General features: G+C 49.7%; 1 protein-coding gene across 1 annotated transcript; it reads right to left on the bottom strand.

Moving 5' to 3' along the window:
• Positions 1–1,614: 1,614 nt before the first annotated feature.
• On the bottom strand, positions 1,615–16,196 carry PCDH12 (protocadherin 12). The gene is made up of 5 exons (XM_032336344.1): positions 15,924–16,196; positions 12,198–15,472; positions 8,635–8,732; positions 6,521–6,672; positions 1,615–2,465 (listed from the first exon to the last, which is right to left on the bottom strand). The coding sequence occupies exons 2-5, from the start codon at positions 15,072–15,074 to the stop codon at positions 1,996–1,998; spliced, it is 3,597 nt and encodes a 1,198-aa protein (XP_032192235.1). The 5' UTR covers positions 15,075–15,472; positions 15,924–16,196; the 3' UTR covers positions 1,615–1,995.
• Positions 16,197–16,487: the final 291 nt, after the last annotated feature.

Below are 16,487 nucleotides of genomic sequence, written 5' to 3'. Positions count from 1 at the left end.
TGAAACACTGATTTATTCATTTATCCGTCCATTCCTGCCTTCAACAAGTAAGAATGCATCAGGTGTTGCTTTGGGTCAGTCTCCTGACTGGTCAGGCTGGTCTCAGTGCCTGCTGAGTCTCCCCTGGCCTCTCTCATTGGCTTGGGGAGCCCAACAGCTCGAAAATCACAGATCTTGGAAGGAAGTCACTGGCGCCTGAAGTGACATAATCAGAGCCCCAGAGACTCTGCTCTTTAAGCCCTTAACTTTGGGGAGCCTCATTTTTATCATCTGTAACGTGGAATAACAGGATAATGGTGCCACATTGGACTCCAAGTTTACATGGCTTTCATTATCCTTGGTGAGGAGTATGATTGGCCCATTTCTTTGGACAATGAACATGAGTATTGGCCTCCAAGAGGGATGGAAGGAAGAGCACAGAGAGGAATTTTTGCCTTCAGTGTCAAGGACAGCCCTATGCTACTGAGAGGCCTGAATGGCTAGCTGAATGACTGCTTGGAAATTTCCAGGAAAATTATAAGGCTGAGCCTTGGAAAAATATGGGCTATTTCTTTGCTTCCTCTTGCTCTGGAAGTTTTGCTGCTGTCAGTATCGATTTCATAGACCCCATTTGTACACTGTCTTCTAGGGCCTGAATTCATGGGCCCAAACCTGCTACGACAGAGGAAGGTTTACCCACAAATGCTGGGTCCATGAAGATGACTACTGTACCTAATCGCTGGGAAAGGACAGGAGCCTGCAGAGGCCCAGGCCTGTGTCAGATCAGATCGAAGTCCCTCTTATTCTATGCTTGGAAATGCAGAGCCGTTCCGGGCTGAGCAGCTTTAGAAATGTTCAAGTGTTTCATGAGGGGAACACAGACAAGTTCACTACTGGCAAAAGCTCACCTGTGGCGTCTTTTCCTTTCTTCTTCTTGGTTGGCAGTCTAGAATCAAGTTCAAGGGTACAGGTTTTGGTGTTGGTCAAGCCTAGTTCCAAGTCTTGGCTCTGCCTCTATTCTTTCTCTCTCTCTCTCTTTTTAAGATGTATTTATTTATTTTAGAGACAGAGAGTGAGAGAGTGTGCATGTGCTGGGGGAGGGACAGAGAGAGAAGGAAAGAAGCGACATCCTGCTGAGCAGGAGTAGCCTGACCTGGGCTTGATCCCATGACCCTGAAATCTTGACCTGAGCCAAAATCAAGAGTTAGACGCTTAACCAACTGACCCATTCAGGTGCCCCTCTGCCTCTACCCTTGATCTTGGGCAAGACCCTCTATTTCTCCAAACCTCCTGTCCTTGTCTGTGAAATGGGGATAACACCTCCCTCTCAGGGTTGTTGGAAAATTAAATTAAATCCTAGTGTAAAGCCTGGGGCCTGCTTCACATAAACATTCTATAAATAGTCATGCTTTTCTTAGCCCTAATTTTGCAGCCGAGAAGCAGATTATTTGATAATGTAGCAATAGAGAAGTGAGGTCAAGGGTCCACGTGTTCATCACTGTGTATTGACCTCTGTGTACCCATATGCCCTACTCATGTCCAGGTCCAGCTTACCTTCTTGCCAGGGAACAGGCAACAAGGAACCCTCGCTCTGTTACCCTTCCCTCCCACTCTTGACAGGTGCACACAGGAGAATAAGCCAGCACTTTTCCTTTATTAGGAGGTCAGAGAGCTTCACCTGGTACCCCAGGATCCAGCCCCCACCCTCAAGTATATGATGAGGCCAGCTTTTCTTGCTTAGGACACTCCTTGGCATCTGTCCCACGGGGAGGACTGACCCTCCGTGCTCTACATGTGTTTTGCCTGCAAACACTCATTTCAGCCACAAATGTCTCCATCCTCCAAAAAATTCACAGGCAGAGTCAGCCCCTAACAAGGGGCTGCTCTGATCAGCCATCCATTAGTTGTGGGGCCCTTGCCGCCTCTGTGGGGCACCATCGGTCACCCTAAAGTTCTTGGGCCACCTCTGGACCTCGAGTTCAAAGATTCTAGAAAGCAGCTCATGTCCCATCATCCTCAGGGCCTGGGCTCCCTGCTGTCCCCCAGGGCCCCTGGTTCCTGGATCCACAGGCCCCTGCTGCTGCTGCTGCTGCCAGTCCTGCCCCCGGCCCCCTTAGTTCCCCCCGGACCCCCCTGTTCCTCCATGCCCGAGGCCCCGCTGGTGGCCAGGTCCAGACTGAGGGTCCTCCCGCAGACAGACAGCCGCCGCAGCACCTCGGAGGCGGCCTCCATGGGCACACCGGAGCGCTGCTCCAGCAGCATTTCCAACAGCGAGCTCATCTCCGAGAGGAAGGTGCTGGCCAGCCGCGTGCCCGTCAGGCTCAGCTCCGGCCCCGGCGCCTTGCCGAACGTCTGGAAGGTCCTCGGCTCCTCCACCGCCGGAGTGTCCGGTGAGAACACGTTGTCGCGGTAGTTCGTGGTGAGGGGCAAAGAGAGCCTCGCCATCCAGGCCGGGTCGGGGGCGCTCAGGCGGTCCAGGGCCAGGCCTGTGCGGGGAGGAGGGGAGCCAGTGAGGGCCGGCCCGGGGCAGGGCCAGGCAGCCCAGGGCGGGGCTGTGGGCCGGGGCTCCGGACAAAGGAGGGAAGGGAAATGGCGGGGGACAGACAGGGAGCCCCGAGGGGGACGGGAAGGAAGAGGCCCTGACAGGGAAGCTTGTTGGGCAGGAAGGCTGCCGACTGAAGTACCCACAGGAGCTGAGTGGGGAGGAGGCAGGAGGAGGAAGGAGGCCTAGAATTAGAAATTGGCCCTTTTCTAAAGAATTTCCCAATCCTGCTGTATTTCAAGCTAGGTGTCTTCAGCCAGGCTTTTCACTCCCTCAGGCTGCGAGTAGCTGGAGTAGCTGCGGATGGAGGGGACACCCCTTTTCTTAGGCAGGGGTGGAGTTCCTGGCTTGGTGCTGCCCTCTGTTTGTATTCATAGTAATAGTGACCATTTATTAGGTTCTTCCCCACCAAGCAATTTATGGAATCCTCTTATTTAACCTCCGCATAAACCTTTGAAGGGAAGAGTGCTATTCCTTTTTATGGATGAGGAAACGAAGTTCCAAGAAGTTGAATCACCCATCCACTAGACAACCAAACCCAGATTTGACCCCATATCTGATGACTTCAACCCCCATATGCCTGTACTATCCTACCCACTCTCTGAGTAGCTTCCCCCCCATTTCCCCCAGGGTGGTGAGGGTGTGCACCTGTGGCCTCTGGGTTCCCCAGGCCTGCGAAGGTTTGTCCAGTCACCATGCCCTAAACTCCCCACCTTTGCTTCTCAGGCCGCAGGAAACAGGCTTAGAGGCAGGCTGAGAAGGGGTTGTCTGCTAAGCACTGTCCCAGGAAAGGGAAGGGGAGCAGTGAGAAACTGTCCCCTAGATCCTTAATATCACCATCACACTTTTCCTTTTCCCATCTCTTCAACAAAATCGCTATCTCAAAAAACTAGCCCTAGACCGGATGGTAGAGGCCAAGCCAAAGAAAGAAAGTCTGTATTATGGTTAAGAAACTGTGCCTTTAAAAAAAAAACAAGCCCAACATACACTTTAGCATGTGTTTAGTGTTTGCTTAAGGTGAGCTACTTTAGAATCTGTGCATATAATAAAAGACTAAAAGGAAGTATGTCAAATGTTAACTGGAATTACCCCTGGACAGAAGTGATTTATTTTCTTCTCATTTACCTACATTTTTCTACCTTAACCAAATGTTACTATTGTAATTTGGGAATGTTATTCCAAAATACAGCTAATGGCGGTTTATATTGATAAATGAGTCTCCATCATGCCTTGTCAGGGCAGAGTCTTGAAGGCTATGAGGCAGGACAGGCGTCTTCCTACCTGGTCCAGCCACACCTGGGACTTAGTGAGCATTTCTTGAATGACTCAGTGAACATAAATATTAACACTGGGCATTTGGGGAATGTAAACCTTAGTTCCCTGAGCCTCAGGGGTAATAAGGTTGAAACTCTTTTGGCTACAGAATCAGGCCTTTGTACCAGGGTCAGAGAGCTTATGAAGCTTGGAATTAGAAAATCGCTAGAGTGTGTGAGAATGGCTGAAAAGCAATGGGGAGTCCACCTGGAGGCAGGTGGGTGCTGGGCAGGCCTGGGCTTGATTTCTCATCTCTGCCATTTATGACCAGTGTGACCTTGGGAAAACTGCTTAACCTCTCTGAGCCTCCTTCGTCTCTCATAAAGTGGTGAAATAGTAATACTCATCTTGTCAGGATTCCATGAGCATTCACTGAGCTCATACAACCATTAAAATGTCCCCATCACATCATAAGATGGATGCATCCATGACCCCTGGGGTCAGCAAGCTCACCAAAAGCCCCTGGCAGTCCTGTCCTGTGAGCAGCACAGGTTTTTCTATCCCTGCTGCCCTCAGCATCCCCCCACATCCTCCATGCCCTCTTTGCCATAGAGAAGCAGGACCATATGGCAGCTGAGCCCACAGGTTCCAGCCCAGAGCTGGCTGGAACAGATGTAATGTGAGCCATAGAGGTCATTTTCAATTTTCTAGGAGGCAGGTTAAAAAAGTAAAAAGAAAAGGTAAAATCAAATTATAAAACATTTTTAAACTTAATATTGTTTTATCATGTCATGAATATTTTTTAAATTAATTAGATTTTTTACATTCTTAAGTCTTCAAAGTCTGAAAGTGTGTTTTATATGTTTATCACATCTTTTTAAAAAAAATAGTAAGGTATACTTTTTTATGCTTTTTATTTTTATTAAGCAAACTCTATGCCCAATATGGGGCTTGAGGATGGATGATTTTTTTTTTAAAGATTTTATTTATTTATTTGACAGAGAGAGATCACAAGTAGGCAGAGAGGCAGGCAGAGAGAGAGAGAGGAGGGGAAGCAGACTCCCTGCTGAACAGAGAGCCCGATGCGGGGCTTGATCCCAGGACCCTGGGATCATGACCTGAGCTGAAGGCAGAGGCTTTAACCCACTGAGCCACCCAGGCGCCCCGATGATTTTTTTTTAATATATTTTTTTCCTTTTTAAGTAATCTCTATGCCCAATGTGCAGCTTGAACTCACAAACCTGAGATCAGGGGTTGCATGCTTTGCGCACTGAGCTGGGCAGGGCCCCCCATCTATCACATCTTGACTGTAACTGCCATTTTCGTATGTGGCTAGTGGCTACTGTATTGGACCTCATAGCTATAGAGTCTAGACAGTGCTGTCCTATAGAACTTTCTATATGTGTGCTGTCCAAAGCAATATCTGCTAACCATATGGGGCTGATGAGTGCTTGAAATGTGACTGGTATGACTGAGGAACTGAATTTTTCATTTGACTTCATTTTAATTAGATTTAATTTTACTTACTTTTAATTTAGAGCCATATAGCCAATGTTAGTAACCATTTTCTGCACAACCTTGGGAAAATTATTAAACAAACTTGCCCCTTGGTTTTGCCTTTATGAGATGGTGATAATGAATAATTCCTATCTCATCAGATTTTCTCATGAGGAACATAGAACAGGGACTAGCGCATAGAAAGCTCTCAATAAATGTTAGCTCTGTTTTTTTAACCAAGGAAAAGGAAGCCCCTGCCATGCTTTCAATGTGTTTGCAGCCAGATGGAGCACATAGGATACGTCCAGTTGAGAAATGGATTATTAAACTAAAGAAACAGAACACCGCAGTGTAGGGATGGACAGAGTATGGTGTGTAACCCAAAGGAGGCTCACCAGTGTCCAGTTAGCACATTCTTTTTTAATTTTTTAAATTTTATTTTAATATTTTATTTTACTTTTTAAAAAGATTTTATTTATTTGAGAGAGAAACAGAGAGACAGAGAGAGTTTGAGGAGTGGGGGAGGGGCAGAGGGACAGGGGGATAGGGGGAAAGGCTTGATCCCAGGATCCTGAGATCATGACCTGAGCCAAAGTCAGATGCTTAACCGACTGAGCCACCCAGGTGCCCCAGCTAGCATATTCTTGAATTAAAGTCCATACTATGGACTTAACTGTGAAAATAAATTGTTTCTCTAGAAAATATTATTTTTATTTCAATTAGAAATGTTAACACATTAAAGAGTTGACTCAGTTCTCAGGATGGAAGGATATTTAAACCCACCAAAGAAACACAAATGGGTGGTTTAGGAAGTGGGGAGAGGTCTCCTGATGGCAGGCAGACCCAGACTGGTTCCCCATCAGTCCCTGATGAGCTAAGTGACTCTGGGCAGGCTGTGGTACTTCTCTTAGCCTCAGTTTGCTTATCTCTAAATTGGAGCTCATAACATCTACTTCCAAAGACTCTCTGGAAGCTTAACTGAGCTAATGTGTATAAGATACTTCCTAGTATCTGGCACACACCAAGAGCTCATTTACTATTCTTAGGACTTTTAAAATGGACAACCAAAGTAGAATCTGGTCTTTAAACAAATGAAGACTGTCTGAAGCATTAGGGAAAGTAAAATTTTCCCGATATTCCTGCCCAGAAAGAGAATGTCTGTGTTCTGTGGAGAAGGCTGATACCTAGACATGCTGGCGGGACCATGAGTACAGAAGCAGGATCAGGGCAATCCTGAGGAGTCCCTACCTGTGTGTGGGTCCAACAGGCTTGATAGCTCTTCTTCTAGCAGCTGTTTCACAGAAAGGTCCTCTTCAGGATCCATGCACCCTTCCTCCTGGTCTGGTTCTGCCTGGCCACCAGCCCTGGCACCTGTGCCATCTGGGTCTGGGATTGTGCTCCTGTAAAGGAAACCAGCCAGTTCACAAGGGAGGAAATTCGCACACAGATTCATTCATTCCTGCTCATGAGCCTTTTTCTACTCATGCCAGCATTCATCCATCCACATAAGGAGGTGGATACGCAGCCTGGCCTTCAGAGTCAGATCGACCTGGGTTACTTGGTCCCAGGCCTCCTGCCTACTTGGCCTCTGTTGCCTCATCCGTGAAATGGAGGTAATAAATAACACCCACGTCAAGGGGCAGGCAAAATGAGACAGTGTATGTAAGGAAAGTGGTACCCGGCCCCTTGTAAGCACTGAGCAAATAGCAGAAACAATGAATGCATTGATATCATTATTCACCATCATCCCTCCCATTCCTTCACATTGCGCAGCCCAGAGTAGGAGTGTAGTAACTCAGCTTGAGATAACGCAGTCATCCGTCCTTCCACCCATCCATCCACCTCCATCCATCCGAGTATGAGCTCCAGTGAGAGCAGAAATTTTTGTCTGTCTCGTATCCTGGTCACCAGGGCTCAGAACAGGGCCTGGCACATAGTAGGTGCTTCATAAATACTTTGTGGACAAAACGACTGAATGTTCCCTCCTTCCTATTTGAGGTCCAATCCCAGACCAGAATAGCAGGGCAGAAGAGGACGAAGCTGGGGTGAGGCCACAGAAGGCCACTGAGACTCTCCCTGACCCCTGTGGTCTCCATCCTGGCCCCTCCCTCCCACAGACCCTGCCTGCCCCCTGGAACAGGCCAGTTCCTGGGACTGTCTCAGTATGGGTAGCCAAGTCTGGCCCCACATTCCAGCAGGTGGGAGGGCTCCTTAAAGGGCTTTAAGGTCTGGGGTCCTTTCTGCTTTTTTTTTCTGTGATGGTTTCTGCCATCATGAAGGGATCAGTAGGGAGACAGCAAGTTTGCAAGTGATGATGAAAACAACAAATGTTTATAAAGCAATCACTCTGAATCAGGCCTTTTGCTTTGCAAGGTTTAGGCACCTTATCCTTAAACTTTTCATATCTATAAAGGAGTTCTCTTGTTATCATTCCTATGTTGTGAATAAGAAAACTAAGACTTGTGAAAATTATGCACCTTGCCGAAGATCCCGCAAAAATTCAAATCTAGGCTGATGTGGCTATGGAGTGTGTGCACTCACTGCTACTCTACTCTACCTCCCACCATATTTGCAAAAAGGAAGCTACGAGTTGGCAGGACAAGAGCACCGAACCTGCAGTCAGTGAGGTCCCCTGAGCTGGTCTTAGCTTGGCCACTCACTGGCTATGTGACCATGAACAAAGTCACTTTGGGAGGAAAGGATTTTAGCATCAGTTGTATACCTTCTATGTGCCAGTCACTGGGCTATGGGTTTAAAATACATTTGCTCATCAAATCCTTACCCCTTCTTGGCAAGGATGTGTGATGATCTCCAAGGATGTGTGATGATTACCATAAATACAGGTAAGAAACTGAGGCCCCAAGGATTTACCTGGCTTCCTCAAGTTGAGCATAGCTGGGTTGTATCAAAATACTTAGAGCCCCAGTTTCTACATCTGTAACAAAAAGGAGTTAGATTTGATGTCCTCTTGAGCTCTCTTTAATTCCAGGACTGCCCAAAAGAACACACCCACACACTCATGTCCTTAGCCAGGGAAACTTCATATTATGTTTAAGATTCAAGACAAAGAATGTTGAAACTTACACATTTAAAGCCCATAGCCTAGCACCTCTGCAATCAGGGGACAGATAGAGCCTCAGGGATGAAGTCATTTCCTTAGAGACTCTGGGTCCTGTAAAAACTATAAATACAGTTGCTCTGGGACCATGCTGCCTGGGATTGGGGGGAAGGATGCTGTCCGCTGCTCTCCCAGGGGCCTGCTGTCTGGGATGTGCTCACCCTTCCTCAGATCACAGAGGCTCCAGGGGTGAAGGCAAGCCAGTGGGGGGCTTGAGAAGCCTGTGGGTCCATGTGTTGCTTACCTGCCGCCGCTGGGCTTGGCCAAGTACTTATTTCCCCGGTGGTTTGGTTTGGGCTGGAATTGGCCCTGATGCAGCAAGGACAGCAGCTGGGAGATTTGCTGCAAGACAGGAAAAATCTGTTGACTCCACACAATTCCGACCCAGCACACTTCCTTGCCGGATGTTTCCCTCAATGCCGGCGCTTTCTTTTTATAGTCTTTCCTCCAGCTTCAGATGTTTGTGTGATCAGATGGGGGATGGTGAATGGTGACGGAGGCAGGGAACTGTGCAGGCAGGATCCTTGCTTTGTCATGACACCGCAGGACCTGGGTGTCTGAGGGCGAGAAGAGGGACCCCCTGGGCCCACCCCTCTCATTCTGAGTAACGTGCTCCCGCTGGAATCTGTGGGATGGGGCTGAAAAGGGCATTTCCTGACCATAAACTCATTCTTACTTTGATGAGGATTATCTTAAGGAGTTACTTCCCCACCTTCAGCGGTACTCAAACACTCAGCCAGTTTTGGCGGGGCCAGATGCAAGGCTCCGCTGTGGAGAAAGCAGAAGGCTATCATTCAATCATTCATTCAACAAGAGTGTGAATGAAAACAAGGCACTGCAGGCTGAAAGTCTGAAGGAGAGGGTGGAGGTTCAGGGAGGCTGTGGAATGGCTCGGGGGAGGAGGGGGGCTGGCCGAGACGTCAGGGCCAGACCCTGCAGGGCCTTCTGAAGGCGAAGGCAATACACCAAGTCTCAGGAGACTAAGTTCTAGTTCAAGGTCATTTCTAGTTTGTGTAATGTCAGGCAGGTTTTTAGACATGCTCATACCTCAGTTTCCTCGTCTCTAAGTTGGAGCTGAAAATACCCATCCAGCCTTCTTCACAGGGCAGTCAGGATTAATTCACGCAGTGGTATGAGAATTTAAAATGCTCAGAGAAAATGCTGTTTCTCTTAGAAAGACTGCCTCTGGCTCTTGGACCTACCAGGAGCCAGTCTTCCCTGAATCTTCCCTGTCTTCTCTGAGAAGGCCAGCTCAGCCTCTCTGGGCAGCTCAAGCTAGAAAGTGCCAACCTCAGAGGACAGTTGGAAGAGAGCTGGGGCCCAGTTGCCTGCCTCAAGGCAGATCACATCTCCTGACCCAGGCCCCAAAGCCCTCCTAATGTACCTGCCACTCTTCCAAGCGTTAGCTGGTAGTTCAGGGACACTCCCTGAGTGCCACGGCCTGAACATAGCGCTGTCATTCAGGGTCTCTTCATAGTCAAGAGTGTAGACTCTGGAATCAGTCAGACTCAGATTCAAATCCTACATCTGCCCTGCCCCAATTCCCTCTGGATTTTTTTTTTTGAGAAATTCCTTCAGCATTTTGAGCCTCAGTTTCCTCAGCAATAAAAAGGGAATAATATCAAGGTCCATGTGGGTTGCAGTATAAGGATCAAAAGAGTGAAAGTATATCTTTCGTTTATTTATTTTTAAAAAAAATTTTTTCTAAGTAATCTCTGTGCTCACTGTGGGGCTCGAACCCATGACCCCAAGATCAAGAGCCAGCCAGGAACCCATATGATTCATTTATTAATAGATCTTTTGACAAGCACTTAATAATTCTAGTGTGGTATATAATCTCATTTAATTCTTTTTTTTAAAGATTTATTTATTTGACAGACAGAGATCACAAGTAGGCAGAGAGGCAGGCAGAGAGAGAGGAGGAAGCAGGCTTCCCGCTGAGCAGAGAGCCCAATGTGGGACTCAATCCCAGGACTCTGGGATCATGTCCTGAGCCGAAGGCAGAGGCTTTAACCCACTGAGCCACCCAGGTGCCCCTCATTTAATTCTTATAATAACCCTAGGGAAAATATACTATCGTACCCATTTTGCAGATGTGTAATATGAGGCTCAGAGGGGCTACACATTCAGTTAGTGGAAGGGCTAGAATTTAAACCCAGATCTGACTCACTGTGGCACTGTGCTGCTGGAAAGACATGAGCATTAGGCAAGCTGCCTCTTAACCTCACATTGATCTCAGCAGGGCACCCTTCTTTCCATCACCCCAGTGAGTTTACCCCCAGTGCCTGCTCTCTGCTGTCTCTGTTCAACAATAACCAGCACAGTGTTTGATTCAAAAAGCTCACTCAGTATCCATTTAAAGAATGAATGAATGAATGAATGAATGAATGGCTCTGGGCAGCGTCTGGAGCTACAGAGGGCTCAGGGTAAGACTTCTAAGAGAGCCGTGGGGCTCTCCAGGTGGCTTCCTGGGGAGGATATGGGGGAAGGAAACTGTGTCCTTGCTCCACAGGAAACCTGAGTCGATTGCCTGGCCAAACACACATGTGTCTTGAGTGGGCAGCCTGGCACAGGGAAAATGTTTTCTTTTTAAACAAATTGTTTTAAATTTTATGTATTTATTTGACAGAGAAAGGCATAGCAAGAAAGGAACACAAACAGGGGGAGTGGGGGAGGGAGAAACAGGTTCTCTGCTGAGCAAGGAGCCTGATGTGTGACTGGATCCCAGGATCCTGGGATCATGACCTGAGCCAAAGGCAGACACTTAATGACTGAGCCAGGCATCCTTGGCACGGGGAAAATTATCTTAAGTGCAGAGGAACAGAGGTGGGTGTGAGATCGGGTACTGTCCCTGAAAAGATTTCCCATTTTTGTCTAGTAAATCCCAGGTCACTAGCTATTTTGTCCTTTGTTATGCCATTTAATCCTCAACCCCTGGGAGGCAGACACAGGGTAAATTTGGCATCATAACTGCCATTTGAAGAAAATGAGGCTCTAATATTGGACAGACTTGCCCAAGGTTGACCAGCTACTGAGTGCCTATACTGAAATGTAAACCCAGATCAGATTTCCAAGTTCTGAGACTTTTTTCCATTACCCCATGCCGTAGGCTTCACCATCACACTCTAGTCTCAGGCAAGTCAAATTCAGTCCCTGAGCCCAGAGTCAATGATGCCTGTGCTGGCCAGCTTCATAGGAAAGCTGCCCAGATGAGAAGAGGGCAGGAGGAGATGAAGAGCTTTGCGGAAGTCATTGTAACCATTTGCTGAGTGCTGACTGTGTGCCAGACATTATTCCAGGCCTTAAGTGCACTCATTTCATCTTCAAGCAAATTTAGGAGATGGGTGCTATTAACATAGATATCTTCAACAGAGAAGCTTGAGTAACATTCCTGTAGTTCACAGAGAGGAAGAGGTGGAGTCAGGATTTGAACTCAGGCGGCCTTATCCCAAAGCTTGTATTCTCAAATGTGCCTTTTGCTGTGTGTCTACTTGTGCCAGGCACATTGAGCACTTGCTTTATAGGAATTAACTGATCAAATCCTCAGGACCACTCTGCAAGGCAGATGCTCTTACCATCATCTCTGTTTTATAGACAGGGAAATGAAGGCTCAGAGACAATAAGTTGCCCAGGATCACACAGCTAGATTTTGTTAACCCTAGAGCTATGCCCTCACCCACTGCCGCCAATGTACCATAAAGTCCCTGGAGAGCCTAAGGAACGAGTGTGACAAACATAAGATTAATGGGGGTGTCTGATGTGGTGGTCCCAGGGTGACCACAGAAAGAGCTGCCCACACCCAGGTACCTGAACAGGAGGAGAATCCATCGTGAGCTCCTCGACGGGGTTCCTCTCTGCAAAAGCAGCCACAGAGAGTCGGACCAGACTCCTCAGGATCTGACGGGGACCTGACTCTTTCTCGGGGGTCACTTTGCCATGGAGATTCGGCTGCCGCCTCAGGGTTGCAGAGGCCGGTGGACTCAGTGGAGCCTCCTCGCTGCCTGGGTCTCCTGGAAGCCTCCCTGTGGGGCTGCCTGTAACCTTCGGGGGCCTTGAGCGTGGCTGTCCCATCACAGACTGGGGCTCAGGAAGGTTCAGGTTCTCCCGGGAGGCATTCCTCTGCCTGGGATGGTTGAAAAGGAGGTTGACAGTATCTTGCAGCACCTCTCGGCTCTCAGCCTGTGCTCCCTGGTTGCCTTGGTTACGCAGGGTTCTGTACAGCGTTGGTGTGAGGTGAAAGGGGGCCTGCAGGCAGGGGTCCCAGCCCGCTTCCATCATCCCTTCCTGACCTGCTTCCTTGTGGGGCTGCCCCACTTCACCAGGCTCGTCTGGCTGGCCCCGGAGCACAGGCACAAGGTGGATATCTGCCTTCTGAATGTGTTTCTGGGGCCTCTTGGGCTGGTGGCGGTAGGTAGATTCAGCTTCCCGACAGTTGTAGGCCCTATTGTCCTTCTTCTCTGTCCTGCAGATGGACATGATCAGAGCCAAGATCAACCCAAAGATGGCCAACAGCACAACCAGGCAAATCACTGTCAGCACCGATGTGCTCAGGGTCCCAGGCTCCCGGGCCCGGTCCCTCAGGTGATCCACGCTGGTGACAAACAAGACCCTCAACAGGGCTTGTGTCTGCAAGGAGGGGCTGCCACGGTCTTCCACCACTATCTCCAGCTCCCACTCACTCCCAATGAGGCTGCTGGCGTTGGTGATGTTGATGAACAGCTGGGCCAGGTGGGGGCTGAGGACAAAGAGATGGGCTTCATTCCCACGCCTAATGCTATAGAGGAGCTCTCCATTTGCCCCCGAGTCTGCATCTCTTGCTACAATGGCAACCAAAAGGAATGGCCTGGAACTGGGGGTTGCCAGTGGCAGTGTGTCAGCCCCTGCTGGTCCCAAGGCATTAGGAGTTTCAACAGGCACCAGAAGGTGGCCTGTGGAGGCATTGACGAGCACTGAGAGGCTGGCTTTTCCATCACTGAGTATAGGGTGGATCACCTCTGGGGTATTATCATTGACATCCAAGAGGCTGACCCACACAGAGACGCTGGATGCAAGCTGGGGCTGGCCCTTGTCCTCTGCGATCACGCGGAACTCAAAACTGGTCATCTGTTCATAGTCTAGTGACCTCTGGGCAGTGACATCTCCTGTGTCTGAGTCAATAGCTACTAAGTGAGAAACTGGGGAGTCCTGGATACGGTATGAGATTTGTCCATTTAGGCCCAAGTCTGCATCGTGAGCCTTGACAGTAATGAGGTGAAGAGAAGGTAGGTTGTTCTCCCGAGTAGAGACCTCATACCTGCTCCTCTCAAACACAGGTGCGTTGTCATTGGCATCGCTGATCTGAATGCTGAGCTGTTTCTTGGCTGATAATGGCTGGAGTCCTTGGTCTTGAGCCAGCAGAGTGAGGGTATATTCGGGCCACTGCTCTCTGTCCAGTGTGGTGTTGGTTAATAGCATGTATGTATTGCCGTTAGTCCTTTTCAGTCTGAAATGGCCCAGTTCTTGGCTCAGCCAACAATGGACCAGACCATTATTTCCTGAGTCCAAGTCATCTGCCATGACGAGAGCAATGAAACTATCCTTTGGAAGAGCCTCTGACACCAGAGATGGTTCAGACGCCCACGTGATGTGGATGCTTGGGGCATTGTCATTGACGTCCAGGACCTTGATGAGGACTTTGCAGTGGGCTGGGATGGGATTGGGACCTAGGTCCTTTGCCTGGACGTCCACCTCATAGGCAGGATTCTTTTCATAGTCTAGGCGTTGACGCAGAATCACCTGCCCCGTCTTTGCATCGATACTGAAGGTGTCCAAAACCTCTGGAGGCACATGTTTACTGAGGAAGAATTCCACCTCCCCATTGGGACCTTGGTCAGGGTCTGTGGCAGTCAAGTTTATGAGGAGAGTACCAGGAGCAGCATCTTCTTGGATTTCTAGTGCCAGGGAGCTCTCCGCAAACATAGGACTATTGTCATTGGAGTCCAGGACATTGACCTTGACCAAGCTGGTGCCTGACTTTGGGGGGCTCCCGCTGTCATAGGCAGTTAGCACCAGATCAAAAAATGAGTGGATTTCCCGGTCTAGCTCTTTCACCACTACGAGTTCTGCATGTTTGGTTTCATCTGGCCCCACGATGACATCCAGGGCAAAGTGCTCACTGGGAGACAGTGTGTATGAGTGCAAGGTGTTGGAGCCAGTATCTGGGTCCAGGGCTCTGTCCAGGGGGATCCGGGTGCGCAGAGAGGCACTCTCAGAGATTTCCAGCTCTTGCTCACCTTTGGGGAACTGTGGCTCATGGTCATTGATGTCCAGCACCTGGATCTCCACATGGATCAGAGCCAAGTCCCCTGTGGCAAGCACGTCAAAGGAAACCAGGCAGGGGTCCTGCTGCCGGCAGAGCTGTTCTCGGTCCAGCCGGCTCCCCGTGCTAAGCAGGCCGTCCTCAGGGTCCACCTGGATGGGGAGTGCCTGAGACAGCTGCAGGACCTGGAAGGCAGTCTTCGTCTGCCCGCGCCCCTCCTCCCAGCCCAGTTCCTGGGACAGCTTCCCTATCACTGTCCCAGACGGCACCTCTTCTGCCACTTGGTATTTCACAGTGAGAGTGGCCACTTCCTGACCATGCCCTGGAGGGAAAAAGTAGCCACCTGGCCCCAAAAGCCCCAGCAGAAGTGGCAGAAGTCGCATCATGCTTACCGCCAGAATGGGCTAGACTCAGAAACCACTACAGTCCTTCAAAGGCTAGGCAAGTCCTCCACGCTTTCCCGAGGGGCCTGAATAGCCCCGTTCTCCTGCCCCCAGACCTGCTGTCACAGCCTCGTCCCATAATTAGATGATGATGGAAGTAGCAGGATTCCCAGGCAAGGCCATTTTCATCTGAAGAGATATCAGAGGTCCAAGCACTGACGAAGTGAAATTGCCAAGGGGCACCCTGCACAGGGGCACCCGCGGGTCCCCTTCAGTAAATGATGGGCAAGAGCCGGTCCAAGAGGGACTTGACCCAGTAAAGCAGGATGTGGGGATCCGACTTCCAAACAGTTGCTGGGCTGGGGAAATGGAGAAGCAGCTTTTTCCTATGGAAACCCCACCTACAGGAAAAGGGAGGGCTGTAAGTTTCAATGCCAATTAGAGAAAGAGGGCTTCCCGTGAAGCCCGAGGGGCCTGCGGTGGAGGAGGATGGGCTGCGGCTCCGGGACAGGGCAACAAGGTGCTATCCACGCAAGGCGGCCCCTGAGGGAAAGGGAGCCACTGTGTAGGCAAGTGGACAAAGAGCCTGAGACCCTGCCTACCCCAGTACCCCTCCTGGGTGTGTCATGCTCTTTTCCACTGCTCTCTTTGTTTCCTTCATATCCCCATGATTCCTCCCCCGATCCAGTCTTCTCTCCACACTCACCTACCTCTAAGTCCTGACTCTTCCCTGATCATCCATTTTTGTCTCTCAGGAAGCAGCTATGTTCAAGAGCGTGGCCATCAGAGCCAAACTGCTTAGGTTCTGACTCTGCAATTTACCAGCTGGGTCGTGTGGGACAAGTCACTTACCCTCTCTGGGCGTCCTCCACTTCATCCTTAGAGTGTGGATGGGAATAAGCATAGTAGCCCTCACAGCAGGAAACTGTGAGGACAAATGAAATGATGCATGAAGGGCTGGGTCCTGGTTCAGACGACAGGCAATGACGTTTTGCGAGTGGTAGCGAGTGGTAGGTGTTTAGAATGGAATAGCTAGTCTCAGCTTGTAGCTCTGGCCCTTGCACTGGCCCCAGGGCTGTCCCTGCTCACACGGACCCACGAGGGTGCCTATGGCCTTGGCTCCTGAAGCCCTGGGATCTCTCTGACCTGACCGTGTGGCTTCCCTCCCCCTTCCCTTCCTGCTCTCCAGCCTGGAGGCCCATTGTTCTCTGCATCTGGTCCAGCCTGAGTCCCTATCTGGGGGAATCCCCGGGCTTCCCGCTCCCCTTTCTTGGGAGGTTTTTATACTTGTCCCTCTCCCACGCCTTCCTCTCCTTATCCCTCCCTTCCCCTGATTCTTCTCTCCCCCCTGCTGTTTATGACTGATTCCCACCAACAGTATTCCATCCCCATCACCACCACTTCTAGGGAGGTGGA

This window comes from Mustela erminea, chromosome 3 (assembly GCF_009829155.1).
Source record: "Mustela erminea isolate mMusErm1 chromosome 3, mMusErm1.Pri, whole genome shotgun sequence".
NCBI classification, from domain to species: Eukaryota; Metazoa; Chordata; class Mammalia; order Carnivora; family Mustelidae; genus Mustela; species Mustela erminea.
Note: the sequence above shows the minus strand (reverse complement) of the source record. Positions and strands in the feature narration are given on the sequence as shown.

Excerpts from the sequence above, each read along its gene's own strand:
- PCDH12 (XM_032336344.1), bottom strand. The coding sequence starts at position 15,074 with ATGATGCGACTTCTGCCACTTCTGCTGGGGCTTTTGGGGCCAGGTGGC. Across the intron at positions 8,733-12,197 it reads TGGATTCTCCTCCTGTTCAG|CAAATCTCCCAGCTGCTGTC; the intron begins GTACCTGGGTGT and ends CCTGTCTTGCAG. Across the intron at positions 6,673-8,634 it reads GCCAAGCCCAGCGGCGGCAG|GAGCACAATCCCAGACCCAG; the intron begins GTAAGCAACACA and ends TTTCCTTTACAG.